The sequence below is a fragment of the Mesocricetus auratus genome, unplaced genomic scaffold (genome assembly GCF_017639785.1).
Source record: "Mesocricetus auratus isolate SY011 unplaced genomic scaffold, BCM_Maur_2.0 Super-Scaffold_100015, whole genome shotgun sequence".
Taxonomy (NCBI): domain Eukaryota; kingdom Metazoa; phylum Chordata; class Mammalia; order Rodentia; family Cricetidae; genus Mesocricetus; species Mesocricetus auratus.
Genome location: NW_024429198.1, coordinates 37085245 through 37109861, shown reverse-complemented (window position 1 = coordinate 37109861; position 24617 = coordinate 37085245). Strand labels below are relative to the sequence as shown.

The window sequence follows — 24617 nt, the reverse complement described above, 5'->3', positions numbered from 1 at the left end:
TTCGGGTTCCAGGGATCACAGGCAAGTTTGGTTGTATCAGGCCCAAAGGCAACTCCATTTCTCCACATTCTGTCAGTTAGAAAAAAGAAAGCCTCCTCTGGTTTCCCTTATGACAGAAGAGACAAATGGCTACCATGCTTTCTACTAGCATATCTGCCCTCGATGTGTGCTGGGCATCCTCAGATGAAGGATGCCTGTGTCCCCGGACAGTGACCCTCAGCTGTCTACCCTCCAGAGGTGCTGGATGCTGGTGGTGGGAAGAGTCTGGCTACATTACCAAAGAGCAAATGTAGCCACACATGCTGTCTTCCACCCCTTTTGCCGAGGAAGACTCCAGCACACCTGCAGCTGAAACCAGAGTCAATAGTGGACAAAATCAAGGATCCAATCCTGAGGTCACATGGGCTGGGGTGTGGAACCTGGAAGGGAAAGGGAAACCCTCTAACTGGCATTTGTCATGCCACTGAGAAACATCACCACCAAGAAATCCAGCAAGGTCTTCATCAGGTCACCCGCATGGGTGATGTGTTAGTCAGGATCAGCAAGCGGAGTGTAAGCACAGGGTAAATGGTGGGGAGACAAGCCTGCTGGACATCTAAGAGGAGGCCCGCCTGTGAACTGTTAGCGCCTCAATTTATGCGAGGAGAGGAGTTGAGAGTTTCCGCAGTGTCAGCAATGTTTGTATTTTTCACTGTCATGTGATCTGGGCAAGACACACACTCACTGACCATCCTGTGATGGTCACGCAAGAGAAGAGGAAAACTGTTCATATGTGTCAACCGTAAGTCAACAGGCATGTGAGCCCAGAATCCTTTCACCAAACGATCATGTTAGTGCTCACCAGGATGAACTCTAAAAACTGATTTGTGACCAAAAGATTGAGAATGAAACAAGCTGGTTTTAATTAGGGTAAAATGCTTGAAGACAAGACAGTGTTCCGTCTGTTATGAGTGTTGTTAAATATTTTCTCCTTATGAGTATGGTTGTTGCTCAGTTGGGTTATCAAAGACCAGTCTCATTTGTCACATTAAAATATTAAATATGGGGTGAGTTCATAACTCAGTGGTATAGTACTCCCCTAACTTGCCCAAGGCTCTGCACACAAAAAACTAAATACTGATACCATGTTTGTTTATTATATAGAAGCAGTATGTTAAAAGGTTTAAACATTTTTTTTAAAAAATGAATTTCACTACAGTTTAAGAACCACTGCCTTAAAAGAAATCCCCAGGCAGGGAGGGAGGTGTGTGTGTGTGTGTGTGTGTGTGTGTGTGTGTGTGTGTGTGTGTGTGTGTGTAAATGGGTAGCCAAAAACAAGCAGAAGGGATGCTACTGTGTCTGGTGATTATATATTGCACAGTCTCCACAACAAACAAAACCATTTATTTCCATTTGGAGTTAAATGAAAACATCTGCTGGCCAGTAAGCTTGGGGCCACTAAGGAAAGTGTGTCACTTCTGTCACTCCGGGGTGGACTCATTGACTGTAAGACCACAAGTACCTAAGATTCAGAGCCCCAGAGCTTCCCCTCAGCCTCTTGGACTGTCTCACACCATCTTCCCCCACTGACTCTTCCATTCTCAGTGGACTCTGCCCAGAAGAGGACCAGCTGCCTCTGGTCCTGCTGGGAAATGGGAGCCTCACTCTGCAGGCCAGGCTGTGAGATCCCACGAGCCTGGACCTGGGTAGCTTGGGGTTCCACTTTCCTTCTGCCACGGAGTAACCCACAAACTGAAAGCAAGTCTTCAGATGTGGATGGAGGAACCCTTTAAGAAAGTCAGCCTTATCTGGCAAATTGATGGTGGGTGGAATGGGGGTGGGGTGGGCAAAGCAGAAAATGTGCACCTCCAAGCAGACTTCAGGATAGCATTGGGGCTGGTGTGAAACCCAGGTGTCCCGTATCCTCTCATGTCGCTGTGCAGGGTAAACAGGATGCAGCGGGTGCATGGTCCTAAGAAGTGCATCCGTGGAAGTTCGAGGGGCAATTCTCTGGGTTGTATGTGAAGAGACAAGGGTGAGGTGTCTGCCATTTTGTACATGTTTAAAACTTCAATTTTTTTTCTTCCTTAAAAGCCACTGGCACACCTTCCAAATCCTCAAGACATCACATCTTTTTTGAGTCCCCCTCTCCTGTGACTTGTAGCCGTTTGGGGCCATTGAGAAACCAGAGATCCCTGATCTGAGCAGAAGCAAGATCTTGCAGGGTACTGAGCTTGCCAGATCCACGCGGCACCCTCTGTTGGGGAGCAACATGGAGTTTGGTCTGCTTTGCATGAGTCTGCCATCTCAGAAGACCCTCATCAAGTCCATCAAAGAGCGCATGGCGCCACAGCACGGCCTGATGATGCCCATGGCCAGGCCGTCAGTCAGCGGGCACAAACGAGCTGCTCCCCAGTTGTTTGTGGTCAGAACTCACACTAGCACTCTACTTAAACGGTCTCCATGGTGCATACACATGGTCCCCGCTCAGAAGGAAGATGCGCTGTGCTGCTAAAAATCCACAGAATGAAAAGCACTAAAAGCTGCCCCTCCACATACCCTCCAATGCAAATCATGCTCCCAAAGACACATTTTATTGCATTTAATTACAGGAGAAAAGTGACACTTCTCTGCCAGCAAGATTCCTAGAGGACACACTTAGAGAGCCACCCCTCCACACAAGCTCCACATGCCAACACACTTATTCGACTCCATGTGTATACATGCACACACCCCATTGATTCATCCGTGAGCACAGATTCACAGGCAGACTGACTCATTCATGCACATGCACACACACGAAGGAACACTCATAACCATGAGACTATGTGCACAACCCACTCATGTACATACAACCCTTGTGTATTTACACACATCAACATACTCATTTATACACAGAATTCATTCATATATACAAACAAGTTCACACACTCATGGGTACACACGTATGTGCACACTCTTTTGCAAACACACTCATCTGTACGCTCACACTTTAGCTTGCTAATGGCTAACGGGAGCCTTTTGACGCTAATGGCAGGGCATGCTTCCACTTCTCAGAGGATTGGGCAACTCCACAGGTCAAGTACTCAGAATCTTCTCCCTTCACTCACTTCTGAGGGAGTGACAGGACAGAGGTCAGCACCAAATAAAATCGAACCAACCTGGGCAGGAGCGAGGGTGGTCCACATCACAGAAGGGGGAAGTAAATTGCACACTTCAGAAGGCCATGTCAACAGCACAGACAGCGCATTTGCATGGCCACCACAAAAGATATCACTCCAAAGGCCACTTCCTCTGTCCACCCGGATGACTAAGGCAAGAAAACAGCTACTTCTCCACATCCTGCAGCTCTCTCAGAGTGGCCTGCAGGAGCCATCGAAGCTTCCAGAACACACTGGAGGAGGCAGTCCTGGCGTTTCCCGAGGGCACCCCATGGTGAGCACACTCCTGAACAGTCTGCTGTAGCTGCAGCCGCAGCTGTGGGGAGATGGCAGGGCTCCTGTGAGTTGAAGAGAACCAGTGTCGAAATATTTTATCACAGATGACCTGAGGGGGAAAGTGAGAGGTTAATTCAGGGAAGCAAGTCATTCTTGACATCTCCTGGGTCTCAGGGACACCCTTTCCCTGCTCCTCTGGGGAAGCCTCATAGAGAGAACCTTAACATTGAGCAGAAGGCTTCCTCCCTCTGAAGTAGAAAATTCCATTTCCAGCCCCAAAGCAGAGGGAGACAATTCTGGCTGATGCTTCAAAAAAGATTAACCCTATTTCCAAAGAAAAGCAGAGTCCAGTCACAGGCAAACATTGCCATGTTAGGAGATAGCCCCTCTGCAGATCTGGAAGGACTAAACACATTTCCCAAAGGAACCACCGCAGTCATAGGCAGGGGCTTTTGAGTAAGGAGTGGCCCATGGCAAGGCAGAGAGCAGCCATGCATGTTCTGTCCCTCACTGAGATGGGCTGTCCCACTCACAGGGTGATAATAACCACCTGCAGCAGTGTCCACAGAACATTGGTAAAAAGTAGCCCAGAAGATAAAAGCTTTTATCTTTTTAGTCCTTTGGAGGCCCAGGAGGAGACACACATTCCAGGGGAAGCTGGGCAGGTGCAGGGCCTTGTAAGAAGCCACTGTTGCATACATAGGCTTTACTGCTAAGAGGCTGTGGAATTCAGTGAAGAATAGGGGCTCCTCAGACCCTTCACATATTATCTGCCTACAGATTTCAAGGCCCCCAATCCCACAATGGGAGCACTGTCTGGGAGCCCAGAGAAGTTCCTGACTTTCCTTTACCAGGCCTTCTGTCATACTCATTTACCAAACTCCTTTATACAAAGCGAGTTCCAGGACAGCAGGGACTATTACATGGAGAAACCTTGTCTCAAAAAACAAAAAACAAAAACCCCAACCTTTAATTTACATGTCCCACTCCTTGCAAAAGAGTTATTTAAAAAAATTTCCTCTTTTGACTAGGAATCACCCTTTTCCTGTGAAAAATTTTAAATTTCTAGAAAGATGTACCATAGCTTCAGTCCTCCACAGCAGAGTCACGGGCAGGAGCTGCCGAGTAACAAGTAAGCCCCAACGCTGGGCTCCCCTGAGAGGGTGTGGCTCCTCAGAAGGCTCCGTGCAAACAGAGTACATCTGAAGTATGCCTCAGAGGCCTGTCTGCTGAAGGCTTAGCCACCAGCCTACATGCTGTTAGGATGTGGTGGCGCCGTGAAGAGGTGTGAGTGAGTGAGGTCATCAGTGTGTGCCTTGCAAGGGATCCCTGGATGGAGGTCTTTCTCTCCCTCTTTGCTTCCCAGCCACTATGAGGTTAAATAGATGTTCTTTGCCACACAGCCAGGATGCTGTGCCCCACCACTGACTGAAAAGCAAAGGAGTCAGTGGACCATGAACTGAAACTTCTGGAATCACAATCAAAAATTTTCTTCATTATAAGCCGATTGAACTGGGTGTTTCATCACAGTGACTGAAAGCTGACTAAAACAACAAAGTGTTTTTCCAATAAAATGCTACTTAGTGGACATGGGATCATAGTATATAAATGCTGATTGATAGCCTGATTTTTCCCCATGTGGTGCTTTATACTACCACACAAAGAAAGCACATTTTCACCTCTATCTGTATTCAAAGACAAGAGTCATGCATGAGTCCAGTCACAGCGTAACATCAAGCTAAGGGTAAAGATGCTCATCTAACTCCCTGAAGCTTCAGCTATTAGTTAATAGAGTCTTAATGACTACTCCCAACTGACAAAAGCATTCCGCAATTGAGTTTTGATTAGCATAATTTCAATTACATCTTTAAATGATGAGACAAAATAATTTCCTAAATCCTTCCGCTGTTTGGATTTTGTCATCTGTATCTGTCCCTCCGCCTGGTTTTCTTTGGTTCAAGGTTCCTCTTGCTTCTCAACAGATCTCCAAGAGCCCTCTGTGGCCTGACGTTATAACCTTAGTTCCTGTATCTTTGTTTTTTTTTTAATATGTGCAGTATGTGTGTGGGGGGTTAATGGTGTGTGTATGTGGTGTGTGTGGTGTGTGTATGTATGGTATGTGTGTATGTGTTAAGTGTATGTGTTGTGTGTTGTGTGTGTGTGTTGTATGTGTGTGTCTGAGTGTTGTGTGTGTGTCTGGGTGGTATGTGTGTGTTGTGTGTGTGTGTCTGGGTGGGGTGTGTGTGTTGTGTGTGTGTGTCTGGGTGGTATGTGAGTGTTGTGTGTTTGTATCTGGGTGGGGTGTGTGTGTGTCTGAGTGTTATGTGAGTGTTGTGTGTGTGTCTGGGTGGTGTGTGTGTTGTGTGTGTGTGTCTGGGTGGAGTGTGTGTGTGTCTGGGTGGGGTGTGTTTGTGTGTCTGGGTGGTGTGTGTGTGTGTCTGGGTGGGGTGTGTGTGTGTCTGAGTGGTGTGTGTGTGTCTGGGTGAGGTGTGTGGGGGGTGGGGTAGGGGGTGTGTCTGAGTGGTGTGTGTGTGGTATGTGTGAGTGTGTTTTATGTGTGTGTGTCTGTGTGGTATGTGTGTGTGGTATGTGTGAGTGTGTTTTATGTGTGTGTGTCTGTGTGGTATGTGTGTGTGTTGTGTGTGTGTGTCTGGGTGTGTTGTGTGTGTGTGTCTGGGTGGTGTGTGTGTTGTGTGTGTGGGTGGGTGGTGTGTGTGTGTTGTGTGTGTGTCTGGGTGGGGTGTGTGTGTGTTGTGTGTGTGTCTGGGTGGGGTGTATGTGTGTCTGTGTGGTATGTGTGTGTTGTGTGTGTGTGTGTCTGGGTGGGGTGTGTGTGGGTGTGTCTGGGTGTTATGTGTGTGTGTGTGTCTGGGTGGGGTGTGTGTGAGTGGGGTGTGTGTGTGTCTGTGTGGTATGTGTGTGGTGTGTGTGTGTGTGTCTGGGTGTGTTGTGTGTGTTTTGTGTGTGGGGGGTGTATGTGGGGGTGTGTCTGGTTGGGGTGTGTGTGTGTGTGTCTGGCTGGGGTGTGTGTGTGTTGTGTGTGTGGAGGGGAGGGCATGGGTAGGTCAGAGAACAGTTTTCAGGAGTCACTTCTCTCTACTACATGAGTTCCAGGAGTCAGAACCAGAGTTGGGCTTGGCAAGTGACTTTGCCTCCCACAGAGCCACTTTTGTCAGCCAAGTTTCTGTTAATGCAAGACATGTGGATGAGATGGAAGACGGTGGGGACTCAGGTGAAAACCATCCTCTCTGCGTGGCTCGAAGGCAGGGGTAATGCAGATTCACCAAGGGGTAGCTCCATGTGGAAGGGCACCCCAAAAGTCCAAGCCCACATCATGGGTGAGCCTTCTGGAAGTGGCGATTGCTGCAGCAGCCTGCATAGACTCCAGTGGTAGAACCAGGGCTTCGGTCTGGCCTCAGTAGATTCACCAGATTGATAGCTCTGCTGCCCGGGTCTCTCCTTCCTGGCACGAAAGCCCACACTGGGCTTTCCTGATGCCCTGGCTTAACCAGTTATGCTTCGGCTCAGTTCCCATCAACCCTGAACCCTTGGGAGGACGGACTAGAGGGAGGCATGGCTGGGGGAGTGGGATGAATGATAGAATTAATAGGTAGAGGTTATCAGGCAAGAGCACAGAAAGGAGGAAGGCAGCAGTGAGGGAACCCACCCTCCGAAGCAGCTTGGGCATCCCTCTGGTTACACTCAGCACTAGGCACTTGGGGGCCCAAGTTCACACTCACCCATTTGAAAGCTTCAGGTGAGGGTAGAAGGGGACCAAAGAGAAGGCATGGAGTCTCTCTACCTGCAGACACACTCTGACAAGGCTGGAGGCAGTTCCTACTCATATATCCATTTCTGACCTCTTGGATCCACATCTTCCTTCTCCCTGTGACAGCCCCTGCTACCTGTCCTGCCTATCTGTGATGCTGTCTGTCCAGCCTCTCCTGTTGGTCTCCCACTGCCTTGTATCTTGGGACTCAGCCTCTCAGGATTCAGCTCTGGCTCTCATTCTTTGTCTTTAGTGAGAATTTACAGACATTGGCAGAAACAGCAGCTCTCCTCCCGTGGGAGGGTCGTTTGGCTGGGAACATTCCTCCTTATGGATCTCCAGGGTTGATGAGGCTGATCTGTCTGGCTAGGCAAGAGTCCCCTTCTTATCTCATCACTCCATGTGCAACCCTCTTGCGGCTGTAAGCTGGCCAACCTTCCCAGAGAGAAGGAAGACCATTCTTTGGCCAACTGCCTGCACGTACCTGCATCCCCCTACTAGAACTTGCAAACAACCTCTCAGAAGCATCCTCTGGTGGAGCTGCAGGGAGAGAAAGGGAGCAGCCCACTAGGGGCTGGTTTGGGACCTCCACCCAGTTGACCCTACTGGCCACTTGGGCAACCACCACCCAGATAGTAAAAAACAAAGAGTGAAGAACCCTCTCATCCTGCATTGGTGGAATGCAATGAGCCCAGAGGCACGCAGACACAAAAGTCATCTCCCCGGCTCTCGGGGCTGTTCACCTGCAGGTTGCTGTTGACACGCTGGGCTCCACACTTATTCACTCGCAAATCACACTTGGAAAAACAGTCAAAGAAGTTGCAATCTTCATCTCCCGTGCAGTTTTGCTCAAGAATTTCCCTCATCTTAGGCTCAAAAAATGCCATGTCTACATCAATAGCTACCACCTGAAAACAGAAAGATGCATGTCAATAATGATAACATGGACAGCAATCAAGGAATAGCATGGCCCTTGTAGTCGAATTAAAGAATAGCATGGGCCTTGTAGTAGAATCAAGGAATAGCATGGGCCTTGTAGTAGAATCAAGGAATAGCATGGGCCTTGTAGTAGAATCAAGGAATAGCATGGGCCTTGTAGTAGAATTAAAGAATAGCATGGGGCTTGTAGTAGAATCCATTTATGTAGCATGGGCCTTGTAGTAGAATTAAAGAATAGCATGGGGCTTGTAGTAGAATCCATTTATGTAGCATGGGCCTTGTAGTAGAATCCATTTGTGGCTCCCTTTCCTGTCCTGGTGTTGAATGGGTCCACATGACTGTGACCATGGAGCCCACCTGTCAGGAGGACATGCCCTGAGAAATGGTTTATTTCCCCAGAGCATTCATAAGTGCTTCCTTTGACAAAAGCTAGTATCATAGACCCTGTCCCAAAGTTTTTACTGTAAAAGATCCCTTGATGTCGCTAACTTGAGCCTAGGATTTAGGATAGTAGCCATTCATATCACCTTCATCTTTGAACCTTCTCTGGACTTTAAGGCAGAACATGAATTCTCTCTCTGTTGATTTTTTTAGAGTTTGTTTTGATTTGTACCTATGTGTTTGTGTGTACTTGTGTGCATGTATGCCACATGTGTGCAAGTACCTGTGAGCCTGAAAGGGGACATTGGCACTCCTGGTGCTGGGTTACAGGTGGTTGTGTGTCGCCTGACCTGGGTTCTGGGGGCCAAAATCAGGTCCTGCAGAAGAGAGTTAGCACCCTCAACCATGTAGCCATCGCTCCAGTACTCTCTTCTGTTTCTTTTGTGACTATCCATGATGTTTGTCAAGACAAATAACAAAAACAATCAGAGACAATCCTCCAGAGAATACTGATATTTGAGAATAAAACCATGAAGTGTTGCCACAATAAGACACAGGTAAAATATTGATAAGTTCATTTAAAGAGGTCAAGGGAAGGGGAAGCTCTGAAAGTCAAAACTGAGGGAGCTGAGGAGGCGCTGAGTTAGTAAAGTGTGCATGAGGACCTGAGTTCAATCCCCAGAACTCATGTCTAAAAATAAACAAGTAAAATGCATTGTAATTCCAGAGCTGTGTAAGAAAAGCAAATAGATCCCTGGGGATCAGTGGCCAAATCCACTTGGTGAAATTCAGGCTAGTAGGAAATCCTATATAAAATGATGATGATGATGATGATAATGAAATTTTAAAGGTGTACAGCTTCTGAGGAATGACACTGGCCTACATACACACAGACCCACAGACACACACACACACACACACACACATAAGACAAAAGCAGGGAGCATAACATCAGAGATGTTGAAACAATCATCCTTGGTCACAATGATTAACAAGCATTTCATCTGTCCAAGGGCAAACACACAGTAGTGGGCCAGACATCCTCATGCCCTTGCAGACATGTTCAGCTTAAGACTGTGCCAGCTTCTGTGAAAGACCGTAGATTTGACAGAGTTCATGTGACAGTCACTATCGGGTATCAGGCATAGCCCCCACTGTCCACTCACTTATATTTATTGTGAGAACTCCATTTTGACTATGCTAAGTTTCACATTTCTTCATACTTCTCAGGGTGGAGATTATAAACACTGTGAGAGACAGATAATTGAGCCCAAGACTCTGAGCAATCTCAGGCTGCTCTGTTTATGGCACATCTGGTACCCAAGTCAACTGACCAGTCAGATGAGCCATGGGAAAATGACAGTGGAAATTAGAATCATCGGGTATAAGCCCAGACCCAACAACATCAACCCTGAATTCCACTGTCAGAGTAAGAACTCTGGGACTGCCAGAATTTCATATTTAGCCTTCTGGCTTCCAACCAAATAGGCTTCAAAAGCCAAAAAAGAATAACATAAATTATGCAGCTTTCCCTTCAACACCTGGATCCCCCAAAAAATAAGTGAACTCGAATCTGCTAGAATCTGGAGTCTACCCAAGTTCAACAGCTGATCGCTTCAAGAAAAGAAGCCATTACATAATGTGACATCTTTGATGGAAATGGTATTCCACAAGCCCTCACAGGTCATTGTGAAAATGTCAGCCACCCCCCCACACACACACCCTGTAGCATCTCAGAGAGGACTTGTTTACTGGTAACATTCAGCTTCGGGAGGCAGGGTCAGTAATTCTACTTTTCTTTTCTTTTTCACTCAGAATCAATGCTGGAAGTGGACTGGCTTCCCAGGGATTATCAGTAAAACAGAAGGAAGGACATAAATTATTTTAAAACGTGTGCAGAATGAGAACAAAGCAACGAGAATTTCTCCCTCTCTCATTATCTTTGCCTAATAATAAACTCAGGCATGGCAAACAATTCATTCTTGTTGTTTGGGGGAGCTGGATTTTTATAATATCTTTATATTTAGTCTTTGACAATTTCATGCATATGAACTATGTGTCCTGATCATATCTACCCCCACTTCTCCCTTCTTACACCCCAACATACACCTCTGACATTTCCCCTTTCCACCTGTGTCCTCTCCTTTTGTTGCTATTTTGGGGAAGATACTAGGGAACCCAGGAGCCTGCTAAGCATTCTACCACTGAGCCTGCCTCTAATTAAAAGTGGGTATTTTCCTTTTTTATTTTCTTTTGTGACTCTGACAATTGAATCCAGGACTTTGTGCTTGCCAGGTTGGAGTCTACCACTGAGCTACATCTCAAGACTATACAATTTATCAATCTTTCCTGCCTCATTTTTGGTCAAATTAATAACTAATATCGTCATTTAGCTTGGCTAAAAACACTAAATATTGATCAAAACTGGGGGCTGGAGAGATGGCCTGTGGGTGAAGAGCACTTGCTGCTCTTTCAGAGGTCCCAGGTTGGTTCCCAGCACCTGCACAGTGGCTCACAAGCTGCCATAACTCCAGTTCCAGGAAACCTGATGCCTTCTTCTGACCTCTGTGGGTACCAGGGACACACATGGTTCAAACACAAACATGCAGGCAAAACACTCATATATGTAAAATAAACCGCAAAAGATTTTATGTGGTACACAGGCACATACCAGGCAAAACACCCATGCACATAATATAGTAAAATAACTAATCTTTAAAATTAACGAGAGCTGTGCTAATGACCCTGCTGTCTTTGTAATTTATTACTAGGGCAGGGACCATTCTCTCCCTGGATTTCTGGTACTCTCCCCAGCCTCTCCACCTCAGTCCCAGTTGTCACACTGTTTCTCTCATCTCCCAGCGAGGAGAGCCAGATTTAGTTTTTAATTTACACTATGGAGCCTAGAATGAATGACAGCTCCTGTGTACCTACAGTATGAACAGCAACAAAACAAACAGGAAACCCTTCTTCATATCTCTCAACATCAGGAGGATCACTGACTTCATCCTGCACAAAATGACCCAAGTAGTATCCTCTACTCATACCTCTTCTGGGCACCTAACTGGAAACACTGGCGACAACCCTCTCTAGGGTAGGAAGCACTGCACCACTCAAAAGTCGTGCTTGTGTGATTTGGGGGTCTCCTTCTTTTCCCACTTGTTCATTTGCAATTACTGCATAGTGCCTGAAGGGCTGCACAGGGAGACTTAGAATCTTCCAATCCTAAATTCTCCTGACTCATGTAGAAGAACCCTCCTCATGGCAGAGGCTTATCGAGGGCTCAAAAATAGAACCCACTTTCTGGAAGCAGGGGTACAGGGGGTCCCCAAACTTGATCACACACCAGAGCCACCAAGAAGGTGGCTGGTCTGTTAGCTTGCTTATATGTTTTGGGGGCAGGAATTCATCATGTAGCCCAGGCTGGCCTTGAACACACCATCTTCCTGCTCGGTCTTCCTGAGTATTGGATTGGATCATAGGTGCTGTCTCTGCCCTCTCCAGAGTCTCAGATTCGGTAGATCTGAGGTGCAGTGTGAGAATTTACAGGGCTGGTAAAACGGCTGAGCAGGTAAAGGCTCTTGTCACCAAACCTAGGACCTGAATTCAACCTACATGGCATTAAGGACAGAACTGACTACAAGTTAACATTGAACCTCTATGCATGTGCAGTGACATTCATGACTCTCACACACAAAATAAATAAGTAAATGTAACAGAAGATGGAATTTGAGATTGCTAACAAGTTATCTAATAAGGATGACCAGTAATAAGCTTCAGGGAGGAGTGGGGACTCTTGATAACAGTGCTATACACTCCTCTCCACTGTGGATCACAAATGAATCTAATACTATTCTCCCATGCAGGTAATCACAGCCGTTGAGAGCTCAAGGGGACAGCACCTATGTCATGCCCAGAGGACAGCATTCCACATTCCAAAGACCCTAAGACTCGGGTACTTTTATGCCCCATCTCAGGTGACTATGACCCCAGGACTCATAATGGCTATAGCCATACTTCAAGTGACTGCGACAGGACTTTTTGGAAGTGGGGGACAACTGCCCGTCTTTCTACTGCGTGTTTCTGCTCACTAAGCTGGCGAGCCTTAGCTAGAGTGGCAATGGACTCTGGAGCAGCAGCTATACTCAGGGCTTTGTCTGCGAGGCACTGGTGAGTTCATAGCAAGGACATAATACAGGAATGAGTGAGCATCGCCAGAGTGCCCTGCCCAGGGTACACACTCTGCAGGAGCCTCCCAGAACCTTCTGGAACCCACCAGAACTCCTTCCAGCTCCATCTTTTCCCATTTAAAGCTATCCATGTATTTTCATCCCCTCCAGAGTGGCCAGAGACAGGGCATTGGGAGGGTACAGTGAGGACAAGGACAAAAACTTAACTACACATGACAATGAAGGCAAATTTAGTTTTCTAGATTTTAACCTGCTTTAAAGAGGTCTACACCAATCCCACGCTGCCTGCCATGAAATCCCATGACCCAGAAATAACTTGTGTCCCTAACCAGGATGAAGAGCCCTGCTCCCCTATAAGCTGTTCCCACAATGAGCAACTCTGTTTGAGCATCACTTACAGCGTAAGAACCAAGTTTCTGCAGGAGTGAGTAACCAGAGTACAGTCCTCCCCACTGCCTACCCTTTGCCCATGACATCACAGGCAGCCCTGCTACCACTTCCCACTGTGGCCAGGGAGGCAACGAGGCCACAGTTAAGAGGCTCAGCATTACTTTTAGCCAAGAGAGGAAGGAGTCGTTACCATCTTACAAAGCATACAGGTCTCTCTTGTCACTTCTCATTCACCACTCAGATATCTGGTGCAGCAGCAGCAGCAGCAGCAGAGCCCCAGAGTTGAGGAGCTGCAGAGTTAGACATCCACCTCTCCTGGGGTCTTCCCTGCTGGCAAGCACCAGAACTGCACATGGCTCTCTAGATGTTGTATTGCAGCCTTGAAACTGTCTAGAATCTCTTCAGAGGAACAATGTCCGAAGGCACTGACTAGATCTCAGCATGCTGGTGCTGTGGACCCAGAATGCCTGGAAGAACAGGCTGCTCCAGCTGCCATCTGCAGTGCAGGAACTACCCCTCCGCAGACCACACAGGTCCTGGACTAGCACTAACTAGTCATCAGAGCTCCCCTCAAGAAAACGAGGCACTTCCTGCCTGGCCTCTACCTCCTGTGGGCTCCTTCGCTGAAGTTCTCCTCTAGAAGCAGATGCATCTATTTAAATCCTCTTCAACCTGGCAAGGAAGTGGTCTGGAACAGGAGTGACCCAGAGCCACGAGGCTGCCCGAAGTTACACTGGCTCCCTTCTGAGCCAACACATTTCTTCCCACACAGACCAGAGCTCCCTTCTCTCTAGTGCAAGCACGGCAGATTGCTTCCACTTACCGTGAAGTCCCTCTTGATGGCAAAGTTCTCAGGCTTGATATCACAGAGGTGGAGGCGGTGGGAGAAGCCACTTTCGAAATGGCTCACCATGTCCAGGAAACTGAGAGCTATGTGGCTGATAGCCTGTGCCTGGCCAGCACCATCCAGAGGGAAGAGAGCCCTGTGGTGAGGGCTACCGGCTGCCAAGTACTCTACCGCATAAAAGTGGCCACAGGATCCCAGCACAGGCAGGATGTGTCGGCTCAGATCTGGCAGCAAGCTGAAGTACACATACTCCTCTTGCTGGAGCAGCGACCACGCACTGGCCAGCTGTTGCCGCCAGCCAGGCCCCTGCCTGGCAGGCCACAGGGAACCTACGCTGTTGTTGGGCAGCTCCAAGCCCAGCGTGTTCTTGACCTCCCCAGCCACCATCAGGAGCAGCTCAGCCTCGGGGATGCCTGGGGCACCTGGCCCGGCTTCCTCCTCCAGCAGATTTAGGGTAGGGAAGCTGGAGAAAGCCTCCCTCTTGGATTTGAGGACCACAGTCCGGCCTCTCCACTGGGCCTGCAGCACTTTCTTGCCACGCTCGTAATACAGGCAGCGTTGGTACAGCAGCTCCCCAGTCACACAGAGGTCCTCGCACAGGGCACCTGTGAGCCAGCCACCACGGTAGTCCTGGCACTGGAACGGAAGGGAAGAGTGGGTCACAACAGGGCAGGGATAGGGGGCAAGGGACAACACATGTTGCCACCTTGCACTCAGAGGCTTCTAAGTTAGCAGAGGAGAGAAAATGCCCAGACGAGAGTGTTGGAGGCCACTGGGTGGTAGGTTCAGGCAACCACCTGTACCTGTCAGCTGCCCAGCCAGCCCTCTGCTAGAAATTCTGATTAAATATTGCATCTGCAGGGAACATTACAGACTATTTCATTTGTCATCACTCCTCCACAGTACAGGATAGCAAGCACTTTGCAGGGGTTATCATAAGAAATGTGGAGGTGATTCCAAATATGGAGAAAGGTGTACACAGCTACCACACAGACACTGGGCTGTCGCAGAAGGCACCAAAGCCCTTGGGTTGAGTTAGAAGAGAAGTCCATCATGATTATCTCACTCAGCAGAGCTGAGGACCTGGTCTTCAAAGCCATGCATCTGGAGTCCAGGAGCTCATCCTCTGTAGTGGACCTGTGTGGACCCGAGGAACCCTGAACCCAGGCCATAACTCAGCTTTGACTCCACGTTGGAGGCTCATCCAAAGCCTTTTAACACTCACATACCAGAACAGCCAGGTTGGAGGAGGCCTCAGAGCCTCTCCTACCCTCTCCTACTCTCAGAGCCAAAGTACTGTCTCTTCCAACATGCACACACCTGTGTTTGCTAGTTTCAACCATGAGGTGGTGTGGTCTATGTGTTTACATTCTGACATCCCTCAGGATGTCAGATCGCATGCCTGGTGGAGCACACAGAAGGCACCAGGAGGAGTGTCTTGTGACATTCTGGTAGTCTTCAGTCACAGCAGCAGTGAGAGAGATACCCAGGAGCCTTAGATGGGGAGTTTCTTGTAAACCTCACGGGGCTCCAGGATAGATCCACCTGGGATGGGGGAGCCTGGTGACCTTCCCTACCACACGATAGTTCCCTAGGAAGACTATCGTATCTGACAGTCCCTCAACAAAGAGGAAGGGCCACCAAAAGGCACGTAGTGAAGGGAGAAAAGAGTCACAATTCTGTTCTTTCGTCTTTACCATTTTCATGAAGCCCAAGTCTCTGGACTTGTGTGTATTACGGGGTGAGCATAGTTTCTAGGCCCCCAAAATGAATCCCACACATTTCCAAATACCAGTTGTTCTCTCCCAAAATGTCCATAGCACACGAACCCACACTCACCTTACTCCTTATATGGTCCTAAAATGGGAATAAAATCTCACAGTGTCTTTTCACCCTGCTTTGTTTATCGCCACATGCCTGAATGATCCTGAGTGGACGCTGTGCAGTGTGGCACTGCGAACTAATCACTGGGCCCATAGCCACAAGCCTGAAGTCTGACCTCACCTGCTGGACTGCAGTGTTGCCAGCCTGGTCAGGGCTTCAGGTCCCTGCTTTCTCTTACCTGGCACGCCGCCGCCTGTACAACCAGTGAGAAGCACATGCAGAAAGTACAAAGGAGGACTCCGGGCCAGGCCTACAAGACGGTCTTCCAACCGCATCAGATATGTCAGCCTGCTCTCTTCAAAGACGGGCGGGTTGTTTCACATTAGTCAGCTTTATTGTTCCTGACTCGATTATAAGATGTGCTTCAAAGTCAGGAAAATAAACTTCTAGTGCTCAGACACAATTTCAAAACCGCAAACTGTCTGGAAACCACAAGCTTTCGTGACTCATTTTGGTCACATGTGGTGTCAAGCATGGCCTGTTTGACTCTGGGACTGTGTACATCTGCCTAAGAAGTCCTGACTGGTGCTACCCCATCTCTGCATCATGCAAAGAGTGGGAGTTCCAAACCCTATGGAACCTCAGAGTAGTCGATAAGAAACTGTGGACTTTTATGAATACTCAGACACAGTGTTCGAAGTGCCTGTTAATGAAGAACACACCCATGCGCTGGTGCCTGGTTTGTCAGACCACTTAAGACAGTAATTTCACAACAGCCCAAAAACCTGAAGTCTCAAGGTCTGAACTGCTGTCCCCACTGGCTTCCTGCCGGGATGTCTCTCCTCCTATGGTGGCTTTTATAACTCTCTGTACCACAGAGACTGAGGCTTTCACTAGTCAAACACCAGGTTACTAGCCTTCTTATAACGGAGTTCTGCAGATAGAAAGTCTGGGACCCGGGGCTGCAGAGGTGGCTCGCAGTACATCCTGCTGCTCTTGCAGAGGACCTGGGTTCAGACCCTAGAACTCACATGGTACCTCTCAACCATCTGTGACTTAAATTCCAGGGGGTCTGACGCCCACTTCTGACTCAGGCATCAGGCACACACATGGAGCACATACATGAATTTAGTCAAAGCTCATATACATGAAATAAAATAAAATTTTAAAACAGAAAGAAAGTTCTGGGCCTGATCTCCCAGCTAGAGAATGGCACCATATGCTTAGAGTTCTGTTGCTGCTGCTGCTGCTGGTGGTGGTGATGGTGTTAGTGGAGGTGGTGGTGATGGTGATTGTGATGGTGATGGTGGTGGTGATGGTGAGTCTGGTGATGGTGGTGGTGGTGGTGTGTGTGTGTGTGCACACAAGTGCGCACGCACGTGTGTTTCCCCCACTTTATCTGGTATTTATAGTTTAAATCACTATAATGAACCAGATAAGAAAATGCAACAGTTTCTTGAGTTCCCTTCAAATTAAACAAGAAAAGCTGTATGACGTCCACAAGTGGCTTGGTTCAATTCCACAAGCGTTTCTCTGCTGCTGCTGCTGCTGCTGCTGCCACTGCTGCTGCATTAGTAATCTCATTGCCTGAGACACAGGGCAGAGCTGAAAAAGAAAAAGCAGCATGTATGGTGAGGGAGAAGACCTGAGGTGGGCTCTGCAGAGTCCCTCAGAGCTGCCAAGAGCATGCGAGCAGCCAGTCCCTGATGAAACCCAAAGGGGCCCTGGGACAAGGTCACGGCCAAGGCCCTGAGTCCTGACTTCACTCTCATCTGGGCTGCAGAGCTAGTCTAGTTTGCTTATGAATAAAAACTATGTGTGGCAATGCACCCTCTTCTCCTCTAAACTGTGACCATCATTGTCACAAACCATGAGTTACACCTATCAAGATTGGTCTGGAACAAAGCCTTGAGGCTTTGTCCCCACCTTGACACAAACAAATTATCACAGACATCTTTCCAAATTTACCCACTTGTGACTGAGTTCTCATGGGGCCACCTTTCCACCACAGCTCTGAGGCACAGTTCATAGCAGAAAGCCCCTGAGTGATGTCAGACACAGCATGGACAGATGGACAGGATGGGAACATAGCAGTTTAGCTTTGGCTGTGCCTCTTACAGGCTGTGCATGTACAATGAGGACAATTGTCCAGGGTCACAGGAGACATCAAAGGTCCAACAGTCAGAGGCACCATCCCTAGCGTTGTGGCTCTGGGTGAGGCAAGTTCCTCTTTCCAGCCTCTCGGGGCTGGTTATGAGATAGTGTCATCAGGGCGTCTTCTTGGGAGGACGGGCTGACCTCAGCGCTAACAGTGAACACAGTGAAGGGAGCCTGGTCATCAGGCAATGAAGCACATGGTGGTTCTGAAACAGCCCAACTTTTGACAAAGCACCAAGCGTCCAGAGAATCAGAAAGGATGCTTTAGCAATTGAAGCATGGGCCTGAGACAGACTGGAATAGTCTATCAAAAACACTATTCCAGGGCTTGTTGCACAACCATGAGAACGTGAGTTTAGATCCCCATTAGATGTGATAGCCCTCATCTGTAACCCGGTTCTCCCACAGCAAGGAGGAGGCAGAAACAGGAGAGTCTCTGGTACTCGTGGTGGTAAACAATGAAGAGACCCTGTTTAAACAAGGCGGAAGTGAGGACCAACACCCAAGGCTGCACTCCGATCTCCACACATGCTCTGTAGGATGCATGTACACATACACATGCACACACTCATACATACACTCATACCCATACATATACACATGCACTCAATCATACATACACACACTTACACATGCATACACACATTCACATGTACACACACATATGCATACACTCATACCCATACATACACATGCACTCAATCATACATACACATGTACACACACATACACATACACACATATACTCATATACACAGATACACATGGACATACTCATACACACACACACACACACACACACACACACACACACATGGGAAAGTCTAAAAGTTTGCTATTTCATAGTCGGCACAGTGATCCTAGCACTGGGGAAAATGGGCAGAAGGATTGCCCTAAGCTTGAGGTTAACCTGGTCTATAGTGATACACTGTCTCAAACAAACCCCACCTCCAGAAAAGCCATTTTCCTGTCCCCCTCTCCCTGACAAACTTCCCAGCTGGCTTCTATCAAATTCTCAGAAAGCTTCCTCAATCCTGGTCTCTCTCTGCTTCCAGCTCTCATTAAATAGCCATGCAAATATTGTCTGTGTTGGTCCCACCAGTATATTGCTTTATAAAACCTGTTTCAGCAGGGAGATAGCACAAAACTATGGAAATGCCCAGAAAATTCACCCCAGCAAACTTGGAAGGCAATTTCCAAACAGGAGTGGGGAGATGCCTTGACCAATGGTGTTATTGCTGAGTTTGTAAAGGCCTAAAGAGCTGAGGGGTGGTGGTCGTGTCAGCTGCAGATTAGCACATTGGCTTTCTGGGAAGCCTGGTGTCAGAAAGGGCAGGGTGTGAAGCGGGGGTGACCAAAAGCCCCCAAGCCTGCAGGCTACCACAACTTCTCCAGGGCTTTTAGAATGAGCGCTCGCTCCGAAGCATACCTGCGTGCATTTACTGCAGAGTGGCCACTGTAATGTTGTCTCTGATGCATCCTTTGCGCGCATTTATTGCACAGCAGCTTCTGTTACTCTGTGTCTGACACTTGCTTCACTTAGCTCCCACCTGTCTTCTATAGATGGAGAACTCTCTTGCCAGTGGTTGGCTAATTTCGAGTGCTAAACTATGCTCTCTGGAGCTTGGCATGACTATGCCTCCTGGATCCAGAGAGAGACAGCCCAGCAAATAAGAAACCAGTAAGATCAACATAAAAATTGCAAGTTTAAAGGGTAACTTTTATTTTATTTTATTTTATTAGCAGTCTATCCTATTGTTTCACCAAAAGTTGTTTAAGTCTGCATTAAAATATGGACTATTTCTCTCCCTCCCCATCTCTAGGATTCCAAGCATGAACCACCCTACCTGGCTTTTTAAGTGGGTTCTGGGAACAGAACTCAGATCCTATACTTGCAGGGAAACTGCTTTGTCAATTCTGTAGTAACAAATTCACAGCAAATCTGTGTTTCTTGTGGATGTGCCCAAACACACACCATCACATCCCTCCCCCTCCAGCTCCTCCCATGTTCCCTTCCCAAATTTATGACCTCTTCTTAAATATTATAGTATATGTGTAGCATGCATATTATAATATATAGTATATATGTAACACCTGTGTATACAACTTACTGAGTACATTTGGCATTACTCAGGGCTGACCACTTAAAGATCAGATCACCTATGGGGCTCATAAAAAGCACCAAGTTCCTACATAATTAACAGCATTCAGCCCTCATGAGAATAGGTCTTCCGCAAGAAGCAGCACTGAGTGTTGTAGATTCTCAGCGAGCATCCCCACCCCCCACACACACACACACACTCACCAATCATGCAAGCCCTCCTCTACAAATGTGGCTGAACCTTTGTAGACAGGGCTGCTCACTGCTGTGAAATCTTTCTGGGCAAAGGCCCAGGCTGCTGTGTCCCCTGGGGATTGTGTAGTCTCTATCATCACACAGAAAAAGATAAGCCTGCCCTGTTAAGAAAAGAAGAGAGAGAGTGAGAAAGAGAGAGAGAGAGAGAGAGAGAGAGAGAGAGAGAGAGAGGGAGGGAGGGAGGGAGGGAGGGAGGGAGGGAGGGAGGGAGGGAGGAAAGAAGGAAGGGAGAAAGGAATGAATCCTTATTCTAGGCAACAGTACTAAATTCCACAGCACCTAACTGGTCTCCCCACACCACAATCTATGGGGAGATTGTTGAGGTTTGGAAAACAGCAGCTATGTAGGGTGAGGAATCCCCTAAGCTCCCTCTCAGAGTTTGCAGTGTAGAGGCATCTTACCATCTCAGGGTCTCTACTGTCCAAGGCACAGAGTAGTGTCTTGGATCCTTTATGAAGCAGGGCAATGCTGTTTTGCCTTCCCAGGCTTAATTTTTTCCATCTGCCAAATGGGAAGTTCTAAAAGTGAATATTTCCTGGAGTTTGTTGAGAGGATTAAGTGCAATAATGTGCCATGTACTATTGAGCATGCTGCTGGCCAGAGTGGACATAGGCAGGCACAGACTGCACTTCCACTCTCTGCTCTGTAAGGTGTTTTCCTACAGAAGCTGGAGGCAGGGGTCGCCAGGGATTATGCTCTCCAGCCACTCCTCAGCCCAGCAGAGCCTCAACACACAGCTCCCGGGATAAATAAGGCTTTAACAACCTCACAACCAAGCCAGAAGGAGTGCCCCTTCCTCAATTTCAGCATAGCTGAAAAGTCACACAAAGAGAGCAGGGAGGACATTGGAAATCCAAAAGACCTGGGGCTCGAAGCTTTCCAAACACGTTTAGCTGGCTTTCCAAGGAACTCTTGTCTTTGCAAGTGTAGGAGACCCTAGGAGGACTTGCAAACCCTTGCCCCTCCCTCTTTACCACCTGGCTGTTGCACTTTGCAGGTCTGCTTTCCCCACTGGCCAGCAATGCTACCTGCTACTCTGGGGCCTGGGAACAGAAGCTGCCAGCATGGGAGACTCACCAGACTATGCCAGAGAGAACCTCCCTTTGGCTCTAATGCCTTGTGTGCTCTGGGTACTTGGAGTGAAAGCTAATGAGAGTCTGGAGGCCAGTCAGAAAAATAACAACCGGTTTTATTATGTAGGATGAAAGCCAGGCAAAATGCAAAGTGCCGAGGGGGCTGGGGAAAGCCAGGACACAGAGGCCCGATTCAGTCCTCAGAAGCCACAGTGCCAACCTCTGCTTGGCAGTTGCCTAGCTAGAATAGCATTTTAGCCTGTCCTAATTTAGGGTCTTAGGTAAAAGTTGAGTCAGGGTACTTTCTCCGCTTTGCCTCAGCAGATTCAGAATGAAAGCAGGAAGAAAGGAGGCACAGGAGTAAAGAGAGATGTTTGCTGTGTGAAGAAGTCACACAAGGAATCCACAATGTCCCCTACAGCGGTTCACCTGGGACTCCAGCGAACAGTGGGGAAACAGCTTTGGGAAATTGGCAAGAGCCAAGATTGAGAACTGTCAAAGACAGAATCAATCTTTCCAGCTCCCTGTCAGACTAAAAAACGATCCCATGTGGCTGCATCGAAGACATATTGGTAAAGCTTCTAAACAGAATTGGTTTTAATTTACAGCCTGGAATGCTGGCAAAGTTATGACTACCAATTACTTAAATTATATCAGTCAATTTAATTTCCATTAGGCCTTCCTCAGCATGACCAAAGCTAAATAAATAAATAATGGGCTTTGTTTCCTATTTTAATCTAAAAGATTATATGAAGTTTGTAAATGGGACCTGGGTCTTAGCCAAACTATTAAATTTTGTTGTCTTAATCAGCTGACTTCACCAAAATAGCAGGGGGAAGATCTCTACAAGCAAAGGGATTTTCTGATGGCTACCCAGAAGATCAATGAGATCTTGCAACTTAAAACGTGATAGAACTTCAGTTAAGCAGTGAGCAGTGGACAGAAAGTCTATGTCCCTATGTCAAGAAAGCAGGTTAATACGGTGACAGGAGCATCATTTAGTTTGGAAACATGCTTTGGTTGCTTAATTTTTCCAATCTCCTTTGAAAGAGCCTTTAAAAAATACTTAATACACTTAGAAATTTTCACAATCTGCAAACAAACGAACAAAAAGCACCTTTATAATAAGCAAGTGTACTGAAAAACCCCAACCATTTATTCGAGATTTCAAACTACATGAGCCGGTGGTCAGTATTTTAGGACGTGAACGGTCATCGGGAGGAGGCAAGTACAGGCTCCTTTCTCCTCCTTTCCAAAGGTCTGGGATGGCTGCTCAGGTCTCCCTTAAACATGAATTCCCAAGCAGAATCCGGGGATGGGGGTGAGCATTTTACTTCCGGGAAGAAGACTCAGGCTTCAGCAGTTCGCTGATGTGATGTTTTCATGCACTACACAACAGCCTGGCCAGGTTAAGGACCAACTTGGTGAAAATCCTCTGACCTTCTCGCTTTAGGGGACCACGGTGAAGCAGGGGAAGCTGGCTCCCTGACTGGCTATGACTCTTAGAGTGTGTCTGTCTCCATTCCTCGGGACCCCAACAGCCAGCCACAGGCCTTGTCTTTAGGTCACCAGGAGAAGGAGCCCAAGCAGCAGTCACCGGGTTTGAGCAGGTGACTGCAGCCCAGGTGGGAACACTGAAGGTAGCCCAGGAAGGAGGCGTGTCCTTCAAAGCTGGCCACCTGAATTCTAGGTAGACACCAGAGACCAGGAATCGCCAGCAAACTTTCTTCTGGAGCCGAGGCTCAGGGTGTCCTACTGGAATACTGTCCCGGGATGCAAGACTAATTTTGAATTCAAAAAGGGGAGGGAAGTCCTGGACACCCAGTCCTATGCCTGGATATTTCACGCATGCATAGGGACCTCCACTCCCCTTGAACGGTGTCCCCCGACCACCCCATTCCCCGGTTAGGATGGTCGCTACGATGCTGTAGCATCGCAGGTGACCCGGGCACCGAGGACCCGGGGAAGGTGTCTGGGAACCCAACACGGACGCGCGGGCAATGCGGCGGCGGGACCTACCAGCGCGGCCAGGATGCGCCGGCTCTTCTCGTCGGTGCAGCGCTCGGAGAGGACGCTCGGGTGCGCGCGGAGCAGCAGCGCGGCCGCCAGCACCCAGCCGCCGGTCCACGCGGCGAAGGCGAGGAGCGCGCCCCGCCGCCAGCGCCCGCATCGTGCAGCCCGGCCCCGCGCGCCCGCCGCCCGCGCCATCGCCAGCCTCGCTCTCCAGTCGCAGCTCCGCAGCTCAAGGGGAGGGGTGGAGGGAGGGAGGGGAAGGGGGGAAGGGGTGGCGGGATGGGAAACTGGCCTCAGGGCACAACGTAGGAGTCCCGGCACTGCGTGGGGATCCGCTCCCAGCTTCTGCGACCTCCCCACTCGGGCCACCTTTTCACTTTCTTTTCCACTTTTCTTCCCCAAGACCCAAGACTAAGCCTCTCACTTCTCCTCTTCCCTCTTTACTAGACTGCCGCCCCCCCCGTCTAAGCCAGGCACTTGCCCTTCCCAGGACCCCACTCTCTCCATCCTCTCCCCATCCTCTCCACCAAGACTGACCTAAGCTTAGCATGGCTCCCGGCTTCCCGGAGTGAGAAATCAAGTCGTGGGGAGAAGAAATGGGAACAGTGAGGGACCACTGTCGGCAATACCCCGACCGCCCCTTCCAGGGAGCCCGGGATCAAACTGCAGCCATCCGGACTATGCGGGAGGTGAGGGCTTCCTTCTCCGAGTACAGAGGGACGAGCTGTCAGCGTTAATACAGCAGAGAACCAAAAGTGTTTTCACCAGCTTCGGTCTGTGTTGCACCGCTGATATATGCTTGAGTCTCACTCTCCAGACCTTTCTCTAGCAAAAGGAGAGTGAACAGTGGGTGGCACGCTCAGAGTCCTACTGGGTATTGTCAGATTGAAGGGCGCTGAAAGAGACCGGGCCTCTTGCTCAGGCATTCACCAGACAAAAGCAGGATTGCTGGAAGCCCCATCCCAGACGCTCTCCTGCTGCCCTGTGCCCTAACTTCTCAGGCTCCTGTTCTCCCGCGATTCAGCGCTCTCTAATGACCTTTAGGGAACTAGCATCCTAGCTTAGCCTATTCTGCAAAGTATCTGGTTAAACTTTGCTTTGTGGCTGGCTCTGAGGTGGCTGCCTTCCAGAATTTTAAAACAAATTGAATGCTCAGCTTTAAGATGCGCTTCACTTCGGATATGCCACAAATAAGCATCCCTTGAGTACAGCAGACTCTGGGGATTGGGGACCACCCAGTCAATCACAACAATACAGTTATA

General features: G+C 48.5%; 1 protein-coding gene across 3 annotated transcripts; it reads right to left on the bottom strand.

Annotated features, from left to right (window-relative positions):
* Positions 1-1362: 1362 nt before the first annotated feature.
* Positions 1363-24278, bottom strand: Dipk1c (divergent protein kinase domain 1C). 3 transcript variants are annotated; one of them, XM_040757808.1, is made up of 4 exons: positions 23893-24278; positions 13909-14568; positions 7929-8093; positions 1363-3525 (listed from the first exon to the last, which is right to left on the bottom strand). In XM_040757808.1, the coding sequence occupies exons 2-4, from the start codon at positions 14317-14319 to the stop codon at positions 3307-3309; spliced, it is 795 nt and encodes a 264-aa protein (XP_040613742.1). In that variant the 5' UTR covers positions 14320-14568; positions 23893-24278; the 3' UTR covers positions 1363-3306. The 3 variants fall into 3 exon arrangements, with proteins under 3 accessions (XP_040613742.1, XP_005065452.1, XP_040613741.1); XM_005065395.4 differs by lacking the exon at positions 23893-24278 and adding an exon at positions 23362-23550; XM_040757807.1 differs by lacking the exon at positions 23893-24278 and adding an exon at positions 15995-18442.
* Between the last annotated feature and the right edge of the window lie 339 nt (positions 24279-24617).

Excerpts from the sequence above, each read along its gene's own strand:
- Dipk1c (XM_005065395.4), bottom strand. The coding sequence starts at position 23,550 with ATGGCGCGGGCGGCGGGCGCGCGGGGCCGGGCTGCACGATGCGGGCGC. Across the intron at positions 14,569-23,361 it reads GGCGCATCCTGGCCGCGCTG|TGCCAGGACTACCGTGGTGG; the intron begins GTAGGTCCCGCC and ends CTTCCGTTCCAG. Across the intron at positions 3,526-7,928 it reads GTGTCAACAGCAACCTGCAG|GTCATCTGTGATAAAATATT; the intron begins GTGAACAGCCCC and ends TTTCCCCCTCAG.